The sequence below is a fragment of the Megalops cyprinoides genome, chromosome 7 (genome assembly GCF_013368585.1).
Source record: "Megalops cyprinoides isolate fMegCyp1 chromosome 7, fMegCyp1.pri, whole genome shotgun sequence".
NCBI classification, from domain to species: Eukaryota; Metazoa; Chordata; class Actinopteri; order Elopiformes; family Megalopidae; genus Megalops; species Megalops cyprinoides.
In genome coordinates, this window is record NC_050589.1 from 8,228,540 (window position 1) to 8,241,675 (window position 13,136).

At 53.5% G+C, this 13,136-nt stretch overlaps 1 protein-coding gene across 2 annotated transcripts in view; it reads right to left on the minus strand.

The window, feature by feature from the left end:
• Window positions 1-633: 633 nt before the first annotated feature.
• The window catches only part of spen (spen family transcriptional repressor), a 56,385-nt gene continuing 43,882 nt past the window's right edge, over window positions 634-13,136 (minus strand). For both annotated transcript variants that reach the window (XM_036533928.1, XM_036533927.1), the window contains exons 11-15: window positions 5,016-13,017; window positions 4,036-4,386; window positions 3,560-3,754; window positions 2,998-3,156; window positions 634-2,328 (exon numbers count right to left, since the gene is read on the minus strand). In XM_036533928.1, coding sequence (XP_036389821.1) covers window positions 2,197-2,328; window positions 2,998-3,156; window positions 3,560-3,754; window positions 4,036-4,386; window positions 5,016-13,017 — 8,839 coding nt within the window. In that variant the 3' untranslated portion in view covers window positions 634-2,196. The remainder of the gene's footprint in view (window positions 2,329-2,997; window positions 3,157-3,559; window positions 3,755-4,035; window positions 4,387-5,015; window positions 13,018-13,136) is intronic.

Genomic DNA, 13,136 nt, shown 5'->3' on the forward strand with positions numbered 1-13,136 from the left:
ACTTCATCAACGTGACGTGCATGAGCCTGCAGCTATTTATAAACTTTGATTGATGCAGTCCTTCAAAAATCACATGAATAATGCAGACAGAGTGAGCGTCACAGTTCAGTACCTCCCCATCCGACACTGCTGAAACTTCAGCCCTCACAGCAGAAAACACAGCGAGTGATCATTTAACCATCTGTGGAAGTACGTGTAAACCAACAATTTATTTGACAAACAACTTAAAATGACCTCATAGAGGCACAATAAAATACACTCAAAAACGATGAAATGAGATAGCTCCAAGGACAAGATTTAAGATTAATCGTTTCTTTTTTTCCCCATTTGTGTTTGTTTTGGTATTTTGTTTTTTTTTTTGTAATTTTTTTTATTTGTGTATCAAAATTATAAGTGCCTTCAACATTACCATGAGAGCTGTCAGCCTGCAGTCGTACAAATATTTACACCACAAAACTGAGAAACATGGTTTACTTTCAGCATCGGTTTACACCTGGTTCTGTCTTTTTTCAGACTGCTTTGTTTTGTCTGACAAAACAATGACCCTGAAAAAAAGGAAATAAAAAAATAAAAATGGAAAGAGAGAAAGAATATCTATGTACAGTGAGGTTCACCGGAGACACCAGTGGGGGGGGGGGGGGGGTGTTCATACATCCAATATCATGGCTCAGCTTCACAGGTCCAAACCTGTGTTTCTTTCTCCCCGTTTTCTTTAACATTTAAAGTCTACAAGCTTCTCTCCCAGTACAGAACAGTAAAGCTGTTGCTGGGTAACTCCTCTTCTTTCAAATTTTTTTTGGGGGAGGGGAGGGGGGTGGGTTCCTACAAATCAATTTCAGTTGCATGTTAACCAAAAAAAAAAAAAAAAAAAAAAACCCAGGCCAAAGTAGGCAACGTGGAGAGTGAAAATATTTACCAGTTTGGAGAAAAGCATCAGTGAAATAAAACTGTACAGACTGGCGCTTTGCAGCACTTCCTTACAATGAAAAGAAAATGCACGCGGATGGAGACTGATGGACAGGAGGTGAAACCCTGTAAAAACGAGGCAGAAGTCAAAACAGAATCAATTACGAATGAGCGACAAATACAAAGTCAAGTATGAAAATAAGATCTGAATTTTCTTTTAAATTCCATTTAGTTTCTAGTCTGTACTGTTTTTTTTATTCCCCAGCTGAAAAGACATTTTGGCACAAATTTTAAAAACAAAACAAACAACTGTGAAGGTCACTGCTGAGAGCCTCGCTGGTTTCTCCTCCATCATTTACTTCCACAGCTGATGATGGTGAGTTTGTCTTTTTGAAAAGGTATCCACCTGGACTCCCGGCATTGTTGCCCAAGTCTTTAAATATTTATAATATTTACACAGTTCTGCATACTCCCCCTCATACCTTTAACCTTAAAGAAGAAAAAAAAGAAAAAAAAAGTATGTATACTGTCCCCTGTTGAGGCATAAAGTGTAAACTGTACAACTCCAAAAGGCCCTTCCTGTGTTCCTGGGGTGGGGACAGTGAGGAATCAGAGCCATCTCTAGTAAAGTTGTAGTAGATTAATAGTTGAATGGTAGGAGAACAGTAGTAGGAGTAAAGACTGGTTGGGCTGACATGATCTCCCACAATTTTCTCCCCTTAATCCCAATGTTTGTTTTTTTTTCCAGAGCAGTTTTTTTGTCTCTTGTACAAGCAAAGCTGGTCCATTTTTTCTGTACATGGTCCAGGTCCTCTTTTTTCGATTTCTCCAACATAGTGCAATGACTGAGCTGATTCACTTTGTAATTTAAAAAAAATAAGAAGAAATCACAATCATCATCTGAATAAAAACAAAAAAAATTCCACCCACTGAACCGTCCTCGGTTTTGTTGTTGTTCAACAAGCTGCCTCCGACTGCTTCGCGAATACCTTAAAATCGGAATGTGCAACATCCTCTCCCTCAAACAGAGAAAAGCACAAGGGAAATGATCATTTGATCAAACGTCTGTCCGGGTCCACCCTTCCAACGCGCTCTTGATGAGGAGGAGGAGGGAGATGGAGGTACAGGCGGGAAGTTGGAAATGAACAGAAGGTGTTAAGAAACAGAGAGCCCATCCAGCTGTTGACCCAGACTTTCCTTATTCCAGTTCAGGAGCCGCTGGAATCCAGGAGCCGGGTTTTCCGGGTGTTCCCCCGCGGGTGTAAACAGAAGAGGTCCTGGTAAGGGGCCTCACACAGAGGCAATGACAATCATGAGGTGGGGGGAGATGCTGGAGATGCTGTTGAGGAGGTCAGGGGCGAGCCGGGACAAGTGGCTCTCCGAAAACTCGCAGGGCGGGAAGATTTGCAACACGTAAGCCGGCTGGGGAGCAGGGGGGTGGGGTTGGGGGGGAGAGACAGACATGCGTTCAGAAAACAGTTTGATAAAAACCACGAAGCAGACTGCTCAAATGCATTCCCACTCTTATTTGTAGCGCCGTTTCACTACATCACATTATTACTGTTACTGAGCAAATGCTCTTATCCAGAGTAACTTATGCATCTTACAGTTTTATCCATTTATACTGCTGGATATTTACTGAGGCTATTCTGGGTTAAGCACCTTGCCCAAGGGTAAAACAGCAATGCCCTTGCAGGGAATCGAACCAGCAACCTTTCAGTTAGGAGCCCTGCTCCTTACCACTACACCAGACTGCTGCCCTCAATACCCACTTGCACATGTGTACACACACACACACGCGCACTCGCACGCACACTTGCACTCACACTTGCACTCACACTTGCACTCACACTTGCACTCACACTTGCACTCACACTGAGGAAAGTTGTTGTTACCAGATACTAGGTTAGTATTACCATCTTGGGTCTATTTACCTTATGTGATCTCTCCCTTTTAAAGCGTGTTGTAACAGTGGTATTCCTAATTCAAAGTAGCAATAAGGCCAAGGCAATAAGGCTGCTACATTTCATATTTGTGTAGGGAGGCGTTCTCTCCTTGTCCGTGCAGACACAGACGGGCAGGTAAACTCACCTGGTTGGAGCCGGGGTTGGGCACGTTGATGATGCCAGCTGCCTGCTTGGCCTGTAAGTAGGTGATGAAGCCGCCCTTCAGGGCGTGCGTCTGGTTCAGGACGTCCTCCTGATCGCGACCGCACGGCAGCGCCAGAAGGAGGCAGTAGTCACTCTCCACCTGAATGAAAAGAAAAAAAAAACATGTCATATAATGTAAGCTGGCCTTATGTTTATCTGCATTTTGTTTACAGTATTTATGGGGGCAACTGTTGATTTTATCACCTCAAAGAGAAAATGCAGAGACGGGATGTCAAAGGAGAAACAGAACGAGTCACAATGCTTACGCTTTTCTTGTTTTACTTCCAAATAAGAAGTCCCACAAAAACTAAACTTTTGTCATGACCAGACTGTAAAATGCTACACAGACATTTGTAAGGGTAAAAAAGCTTTCTTTTCATTGCAATACTTCACGGTTAAGTCTCCGCACCCTAAGAACAGGCTTTTAACTGGTGTTTCTAGTATGGTGCTGTTAAGCTATAAGGCTCTGATTGGATGTTTGTGGAGAAGACGTGGCTGCTCACGGTCATTCTGCGAGCCACGCCCTCCAGCTGTGAAGCCTCCAGCCTCATTCTCTGTGCGATTCGGAGCAGGGGGCCCCCCTCTGGCGGGGGCAGGGAACGGTGGGCCAGGACGTTGTTGCCGGAGACAAAGTGTAGCTGGACGGCCGCTGTGTCGTTCTTCAACGCCAGGAGGCCCTGCCACACGATGGGATATTTCTGCTCAGAGAGAGAGAGAGAGAGAGAGAGAGAGAGAGAGAGTCAATGACACAGGGAAGAGCCATTTACACAAGGATCAAAATGACACAAACACCCATGCACTGGGTTTACTGTCCCACCTCCCTGGCAATCCTCCCTTGTCTGCCTGCACTCTACTCTCGTGTCCCTTCTTTCAGCTCATATGTCCTACATTCATCCCTTTCTTCACAGTACCTCCCATCTCCCTTCCTCTCCCTCTCCTGGTTTCTCTCTGTGCATTTCTCCGCTCCGCTGACACTCACCGTTAGGAGCTGCACCATGTCCACGGAGCGGTGTCCCGTGTGTTCCATTTTGCCGTCACACCGCATCTGGGAGGCGCCGGAGGAGGGTGGCGGCAGGGGGGTGGACAGGAAGGACTGAGAGGCCTTCTGCAAGGTGGGGGCCAGATCCAGCTTGTGGGAGATGGCGACTGGGGAGGCGTAGGAGGGTGAGCCTGCCTCCCCCTGCACCCGGGGCATATGGGAATGCTCCATGGCGACCGTGTGACGGAGGTGGGAGCTCTCCGCCTTGGGTTCAGCCCCGCCTCCCGCGGCCCCTGATGAGGGCACCTGCGGGGTCTTGCTCCGGTGGCCATGCTCCCCATCCTGAGGACCCTGAGGGGGGGGTTAAAAAAAAAAATGTGATCTCATGAGGTCACCGACAGAGAACACCAACAGCTAGTAACTTAACACTACACCAGCATTTCTCAAAACTCTCCTGGAGTACCACTTGTCCTGCATGTTTTAGATCTCTCCCTGCTCCAACACAGCTGATTTAAATGATCAGTTTGTTATCAGGCAGCTTCAGGAGTTCATAACGAGTTGATCATTTGAATCAGCTGTGTTGGAGCAGGGAGAGATCGAAAACACGTAGGACAAGTGGTACTTCAGGAGAGGATTGAGAAACGCTGCACTACACCAAAGCAGTATCTTGAGAAGAGATGGCAGGTGTCATAGTAGTACTGTCATAAATATGAAAAGACGCGTTTAGATGTAAGTAGCAACCGTGCAGCAACTTGTAAGTAAGGAGCAACAAGCTCATTACATTACATTCTTGTCATTTAGAAGACACACTTATCCGGACCAACTTACAATTACAATTCCACATATTACCCATTTATATAACTGAATATTTACTGAGTCAGTTTCAGTTACGAGCCCTACTTGCTAAATATGTTAACTGACAAACCATAAGCTGACAGAGCAACACTGGATAAAAAGCACCATGCAGCACGTCCTCTTACCTGGGATGGTGTAAGGCTGCGGGCCGGCAGGTTGATCCCCAGGGAGGAGTGACCTGGAGAGAACTGGGAGTGGAAACCCCGCATGTCCCGGTACACAGCCGAGTATTCTGGGAAGGAGCCGGCAGTCCCCGAGTGCATGAGCTGGACCCCCTGAGGAGGCACCATGACCGGCACAGACGGGTGAACTCCCATGATCCTGCTCTCAGCGTGAGGGGAGGGGGGCATCTTTACCTCCAGTCCTTTCGGCGCGTCCTTCCCCGTCTGCGGCACCCCTTTCCCAACCGGCGGGGTTTTGGAGGAGGAGGAGGAAGAGGAGATGCTAGTGGAGGAGGCAGAGGAGGAGACGGCCTCCGGGGTGCGGGCCTGGCGCGCCTCCGAGTTGGGGTGCTCCCCTAGCTGGTGATGCATGAGGATACGCACGTCCCGGGACGGCAGGCCGTACTGGTCCAGGCGCAAGCCACCGTGGGGGAGCCCGCGGTAGTCCGTCTGCATCACCATGACGTCCGGCTGCAGCTGGGGGGCAGACGGTCTGCGCAGGCCCTGGTGGAAGTGTCGGACGTCGTCCTCTCCGGCGCAACCGGCCCCGCCCGCCCCGGAGGAGCCCGCGTGAGACTGCAGGACCATGTCCCGGATGCCGGCCGGCTGGGGCGTGGTGGACCGCTGCTGATGAGGGCGGGGGGAGGATAAGGACTCGGTGCGCATGCCGTAGCCCATGCTGGACAACGGAGGTGTGTTCATCCTGACCTCTCCCTGGGGGAGGTGTCCGATCGGGACTGACTGGGTGACGCTGTGAGGGGGCATGATAACAGACTGCTCCGGGTGGTGAACACTGGGGACAAACTGGGACATGGGCGACATGCCAGGACCCAGGACTACGGAAGTGCCAATGGGGGAGACGGAGCTGCTGGGTGGGCAGACCTTCGTGAACGGAGAGGGTGAGTGGCCTGACGTCCGTGGAGAGTGCGGTTCTTGCTTCAGATGCGGGACCGCTCTTTCAGTGGGCGTGCCAGGGCTGGAGCCCATGTGGTTGCCAGCCAGAGAAGGGTGGTGGGGGCTCATGACAGGGCTCAAATTAGAGGGCTGGGCTGACTTGCCCGAATCTACTTTCAAAGGCATAGCCTCAGGTCCTGCCCCCTTCTTTACATGCGACTGCATCATGGCTTGGTTGTAGATCAGAACTTGTGGGCTTCCAACAGATTGCTGGAGGATCTTCACAGCTCCCCCCTGAGGCCCGGAGTGGTATGGCGATTCCGATTTGTCAGAACCAGGACTCTCCTGCTTGATAGAGGAGATAACCGGCTGCGTGTTGTAAGGCTGGCCAGCCAAAACTCCCCCAGTGTGCCCGTAGCCCGTGGGTGTTTGGGAACCCTTAGGAGTGGGAGGCTGGGAGGGAGTGATCGGCTCCTGCTTGATCTGAGACTTGGACACAGACTGCTGGAATTCAATGTCAACCGCGCTAGCTGGGGGAATCTGACTGATTTTGGCACTGATCCTCTGGGGTCCCTCTGTCTTCTGTCCCGAATAACTCAGCACCACCACACCCTCTGAGGTGTTGACCCTCAGCCCCGGGCCCGTGCTGTAAGTCGTGCCTTCCGCCAGAGGACGTCCACCACTGCTCCCCTCCTCCGCCGCCACAAGCCCATGGTACCTGTTATTCTCGTTCACGCCGGACCGATACTTCTGCTTGGGCAAAGGTATGCCCGCGGTGCGGTTGCCCAAAGTGATGCGTGGGGTCTCCTCCGAGTCAAAGGGCATGTGGATGCAGCTGATCACAGAGGTGGCTGTGGAGGAAATCACCGAATTCACCATCTTCTCGCCAAACGGCTGCTGCGTCTCGGGAGGGGGAGGTGGAGGCGGCTGCTGGAGCGGGGGTTGGGGAGTCACAGGTGAGGGTCTGTCTTCAGGTGGAGAGGGCTTGACAGACACCAAATCAGACGAGTTCTCCTTCTCTGACATACGTGTGTCACCTAAAGAGGTTGTCAGCAGCGTGCTGGGGACAGAGCTACCACCTGAGGCCGATACATACTTGGGTTCCATGAGGATCTTTCGGAGGGTGCTTGAGCTCGGGTCGATGTCAGAGGCCTTGGTGTCTGGGGGTAAAGGGGGGTTCCCTGAGGGAGCCCCTACTACGGTTGCTGCTGGCACAGAGGAAGCAGCCGCAGTGGCTTGAGTTTGTGGGGTAGGAAGGACTCCAGTGTCCTCAGACCTGTTATGCCAGTCTGATGGAGAGACAGGAAGCTTGGCAGGACGGGAGGCTGGGAAATTCAGTCGAGTCGGAGATGGTGTGAGGGCAAGACCTGCTGGTTCTGCGGGCGGATGCTGCAGCTTAAAGTGAGAGGGGCTTTTATTGCCTGAGTGAAAGGCAGACTCTTGGGGTTCAGGCTGTTCCACTGCAGGCTGTTCCGCTTCCTTGGGGGTGTCCACAGCTGCTGCCCGTCCGACTTCCTGCTTGCAGGAAGCAGCAGTCGTAACAACTGCAGTTGCAGCTGAGGTGGCTCCCGCTTTAGGGTTAACAGCCTGAGTGTCCTCAGGGATGGAGTCTGGCAGCTTCACCGGGGTCGGCTCAGGCTCTGAGACACTTTCCTCTACAGCCTCCCCCTTCCTGCTAGCACTGGCCTTACGACTCCTGGACTTCTTCTGAGCTTTGGGTCTAACTTTACCTCCTTTCCTGGGCGTCTCTGGTGCAGGAGGCTCCTCTTGTGAGGCGCCTCTTGATGTTTCAGTGGTAGCCGATTCAGCAGTCTTAGAATCTCCCATCATGCCTCCCATCTCTGGTTCTGAGTCCATGATGTTTGTGATGGCCATGTGAGTCTCCGGCTCCAAGGCCTCGCTGGCAGGGGGAAGCACCAGCGGTTCCGAGGTGGGGATGAGGGCAGTGTAGGTGGGGGGAGCCGTAAATCCGTCCGCATCGGCAGAAATGTCTTCAGCGGTGATGGAGTCAATGGCAGCAGCGAGTTCGGTCTCACTGGCGGGATTAGCCGGCTTTTCTTCCTCAATCTCAGGCTCTGGTTCCACTGGGGCAGGCAGCAGAAGAGCAGGTGGCTCGGGAGGAGGTTCTTTATACGGTGTCAAGGGGGGAACTTCTGTCAGCTTGGCAATGTTTTCCACCGCCTGCTCCAGCTCCATCTGACGAGCCAGGAGAGCCGCAGCTGGGTCAGTAGGGGGCTCAGAGTCTGACAGTGCCTCGTCTTTCTCATCTGGGCTGAGTTCTGGAGCCTCTTTAAGAAAACAAGGGTTGAGTATGTCTTCTTTGACAGACACCCCTGGCTTGGCCTTTTTTGGAGATGCCTCAAAAGACTCCGGCTCGTCCTCTCCCGAGCGCAGCACACCCTTCACATCATCTACGCTCAGACGGATCTCCAGATTCTTCAGACTCAAAGACTTATCTTCTGTCACCATCTTGGTGTTGCGTGTCAATCTTGCTGCTTTGGCCTTCCCGCTCTTCTCTGATGGTGGACGCTTTTCCACAAGTGGAGGCTCTGATTTCTCAACAGCTTTCTCTTCAATGGATTTCCTGTCTGCCTGATCTGTCATTTCTTTGTCTTTCTCTCCTCTCTGTGCAGTCATTTGCTGCTTAGTGTCATCCTCAACAGGTTTTCCACCTTGCTCTAAGGACTCCTCCTTCAATTTGGGTGTGGATTCTGGGGAGGCAGCGACATCACCACCTGCACGCTCAGTCTGAGGAGCTGTGCTCTCAGCCACCTTCTCCGCTTTGCCTGCCTTCCTGCCCTGTCCAGCCCCAGCAGGTGGGGACCCTTGATTCTGTTGCGTTTTCTGTGTGCGGGGCGAGCGCCATCCTTCAGCTACTTTGGTGCTCTCCCCACTGCTTCCTTGCTCTTTGCTGTCCGTCTCTTCTCCCTCAGTTGTTTTAGGAGGCTCCCCTTTCACCGGCGACACGTCTTCCCATCGTCGCCGTGTCTTGGGAGGGCGCCCTCGCCTCGGGGTGGTCGGTGCAGCTGAGGTTTCCTGCTGTGGCTGCTGCGCCTGCTCTTTGTCGCCACCACGTTTTCGCATTGCACGGGGAGACTCCGCCACCTCCTTCCCTGCCTGCTGGGGGGTTTCATCCTCTACCGGCGTGGCGTAGACAGACCGTACATTTCGGCGCCGTGTCCTGCCGAGGGGCAAACTGGGCTCAGAGCTCGGCTCAGAGTCCGCAGCATGGACAGGTGACTTCGCTGTGGTCTTGCCATCTGAGGCTGCCTTAGACGCCTCTCCCCTTGGAGATGATACCCGTTTCAGCTTCTCCCTGTCAATTCTCTCGCTCTTACGAGTGGCTGGCTTCTCAGTGCCAGCCGCTTGGGCTGGAGGGTGCAGCGGTGCTGCTGGTGGTGGCTTTGCCCTTTTGCTCTTCGGCTGTTTTCGGGCTGGCAGCACAGGCTCCACCTCTGTGTCAGACACCATCATTGGTATCTCTTCAGGTTCTTCCGGTTTAAGGGACCCTGCACCGTCCTGGGGTTCCGATATTTCAGGTGGAGCCTCCTCTTCTTTCATCATCTCCATATTCCCCTCAGGCTTAGGGGAGGTACAGTTAGGAAATTCAGGAGCATCTGACTCTGGCTCTAAACTGCTCAGTGAGGCCCCTGGAGTGGGGGGTTTGACATCAAGGAGGGAGTTGTCTGTAGTCAGTGCCTTTTCCACAGGAAGCCTGAGTTCACACGGCTCCTCCTTAGGCTCCACTTTAATTTCTGCCTCCTCAGAAACAGGCTCAGGGGGCGTGACACTGACAGTCGCAGGTGGTTTGATCTCCACTTGAGGCACTGATGGAGGCGGAGCCACCTCAGGGGCAGCTTCCATCTTTTCATCTTTTAACTGTTTGATAGGAAGTTCTGGGGGCGGACTTGGGATGGCTGGCTTTTCCTGTGGGGGTGACATCTCTCGGGGAACTGGGGGAGGCAGTGACGTTGGGGGTAAAGGAGCAGGGCTAACAGGTTTAATCTCTGCTTCCAGTATGGGCTCTGGTGCTTTTCCCACCGGCTGCTGCTCTTGCTCCCCGTCCTGCAGTTTCTCTTTCTCGTTCGAGTCAACACTGTTCCCTCTCTCTGGCTCCCGTGGCCGCTGGTCCTTCTCTTTCTGCTGCAGCTCCAGGAAACGGCTGTGAAAGAGCACCATAGGTTCCTGGAGGAGGTCCCCTCCCCCTGCTGCAAGCTGCCCCTCCGCTGAACCTTGTCTCCCAGTGAGCCTTCCCACACCCAGCTCAGAGTCTTGATCCTTACGCTCGAGGTGCTGCAAGCGCCGCGAGTCTTGCTCAAAGATGGAGCTGTGAAGGAAACGGGAGGCAAACAGCTCCTGTCGCTCCTGTTCCTCCGGTTTAGGCTCCTCTTTCTTGTCGTCCATTTTGCTCTCTGAGTCGGTGCGGATCTTCTTCTTTTTCATGTACCAGGACGGAATGGGACGTGGGGCAGATTCTACTTTTTCCTTATCCTTACTACTACGGAAGCTGGCAAAGCGAGAGTCACGATCCAGGAAGGACCAGTTATCCTCTCTAGAGGAGGACAGAGATTTTGCTCGCTCAAGTAGGGCCTTGGTGTCTGGCGTTATGGTTTGATCCAGTGCAAAGGAGTAGAACTTGTTCCTCTCCAGGGAGCCTGATAGCTTGAGGTCTGACAGCCTCTCCTCACGCTCCCTAAGAAAGTAAGACAGGGATGTCGAGGGCTTGGGGGAGTGGTGTTTGTTTTCGCCATCCTCGTCAGAGTCTGACTGTACCTCCCCAGGCTCCAGTTCCCGCACCAGACGCTTACGAATGCCCTCACGTTTCACGATGCTACTGGGGAAGCTCATATCCAACCTGAGCGGATCCTGTTTCACTCTGCTCTCCCAGCGCTGTTGCAGCTCTTCTTCACATCCCAGAGACTGAGCTTTTAGCTTAGTCAGCTCCGAATGCGAGCCCCGAACCCTGCCGGCTGTCAGGTCAAAGTTGTACTTCATGAGGTCTAGGTGCGAGTACACCTTCTCCTCTGCTTTCGGAGAGTCCTTAGGTTCTTTCACAGCCACGAGGCGGGGCGAGTCAGCAGAGCCATCCTCCTCGTGGTAGGAGAAGTGCCGCAGGCCTGGCAGAGAGGTGACGTTTCTTTCAGAATCGTCACTCACTTGCCGGGAGCTCCTGTAGTTACGTTCCCGCTTAGAGCACATTTCAAAATCAAACGCCTCCAGTTTTTTGCGCTTGCTTGGGGGAGAATCATCCGTGACATCCTGAGGTGGCTTTCCAACCTCGTGCACCAGACTGCGGCGCTCAAAGTCCTCTGAGTCAGCACCGTGCGGGCTATCGGGCTTGTCAGATTTGTCAGACTCCTGCAGCTGCTGCCGAAGCCTCCGGTTCTGCTCCATCTGTTTGCGGCAGCTCTGGGAGTGGTCGATGTCCAGGGAGAGCCGCTCCTCGCCCTCCCCGATGCTTTTCGCCTGCACTAAGGCCTGTTCGCCAAGGTCCATGAGACTTTGCTGATCCTGCTCCCTCATGTCATCCTGGTCTAGGCTCCCCTCATCGGAGAACATCCGGGTGAGACTCGGACGGCCCTGAGGCTTTGACCCCAAGACTCCAATCTTCCTTCCAGGAAAGTCCAAGGGGTCGGTACCCTCTTCTGTGGGTTCACCCAGCCGTGCCTGTAGATCCAGGCTGAGCCCCATGCTCATCCCTCCAGCAATCCCCTCCGACTCCTGTCCTTCTGCCGGGCTGCAAACAGTAACCAGCCTCTCTGGTTTGGCCTTGCGATGTTCCCTCTTGTGCGCCTCTTTCCGCAGGACTTTTCTGTCACCGTCTGTCTCTTTTGGCACAGCACCATCAGCTATCTTCTTCAGCCCCAGCCTTCCCTCCTCCTCCTCTTGGCTGCCTCTCTTCAGCCGATCTGTCTTCCCGACAGCATCTCCAAAACGCCTTTTTCGTGCAGCCAAGCGGTCCACATCCACAGAAGAGTTGCTGCCATCAAACCCAGGCTCGGATTTGTGTTTCTTGGGTTTAGCTTTCCCTTCCTTGTCTACAACCTCCACCTGGCTTGCCAAACCCTTTTCCTTGGGAACTTTCCCCTGTTTAAGCAGTTCTCCTTTCTGAAGTTCCAAGCGTGAAGGCAGTGCTCTCTGGTCAGCTGGGGGAGGTGGAGGTAACGGCGGGGACCGCACACCATCATTCTCAATTTTAAGCCTCTGCTTCTCTAAGACAGTTTGATCCAGCAACTTGCCCTCCTTCTCCTTGACACGCGTGAGCTGCACGACACAGGGGGGCAGGTCCAAGCGCCCTTTCCCAGAGCCGTCCTTCTCCTTGGCTGGCAACTTGCCGCCTTTCAACCGCGGGCCTGCGTCTGGGCTACCCTCCCGGTCCAGTTCGGGGTCCGTCTCAGACGAGGGGATGCTGGGAGACGGCACCTTCAGCTTCCTCAGCTTCACCTTCTCACCTTTCTCTTTGTCCGCTTTCTCCTTGCGTCCGGCTCGCTTGTCCTTCTCGCCCCCACCGCTGCGCTCCACCTCGAACAGCGCCCGCTCCTTCTCCAGCTTCTCGTTCTTGCCGTAGCGGTCGGCCCGCGGCTTGTCGGGCTTCTCGTAGCGCGGCGGCGAGATTGAGCTGCAGCTGCCGCTGCGCTCTGAGGAGCGGCTGTAGATGCGTCGCTCGGAGTCGCTGGGCAGGCGCTCGGACGGCGAGGGGGAGGCGGTGGGGCTGGCGGCAGGGCGGCGCGGGTGCGAGGGGCTCTGACTGCGCTCGATGGTCCGCCGCCCGTGGTCGCGCTCGCGGTCAGTCTCGAAGCGCTCCCTCTCCCTCTCACGCTCCCGCTGCAGGTAGCTGTACTTTCGGATGTCCTGCTCGTAGGGGTCGCGGTAGTCCCTGTACTCGCGGGGGTCGTCGTAGTAACGCGGGTCGTAGTAGTCTCCCTGATAGGGGTCCCATTCGGCATAGAACTCCCGGGTTCGGGCAGGGTACTTGCGTCGAGGGTCTTCCGTGTAGGTGCCTGGCGTGCGCACGTTTTCGTAGTACGCCCGTTCTGCTGAGAACTCATGGTATGGCGGCCTGCGCTCATCTCTGCCAAGAAACAAGGACATAGTACAAAAAACAAATTACCAAACACTGACAAACATACACCATGTGTTAAAGCATGCTCTCTAGCAATTTGTCACTGGCAAAACTCCCCGCGCATTATT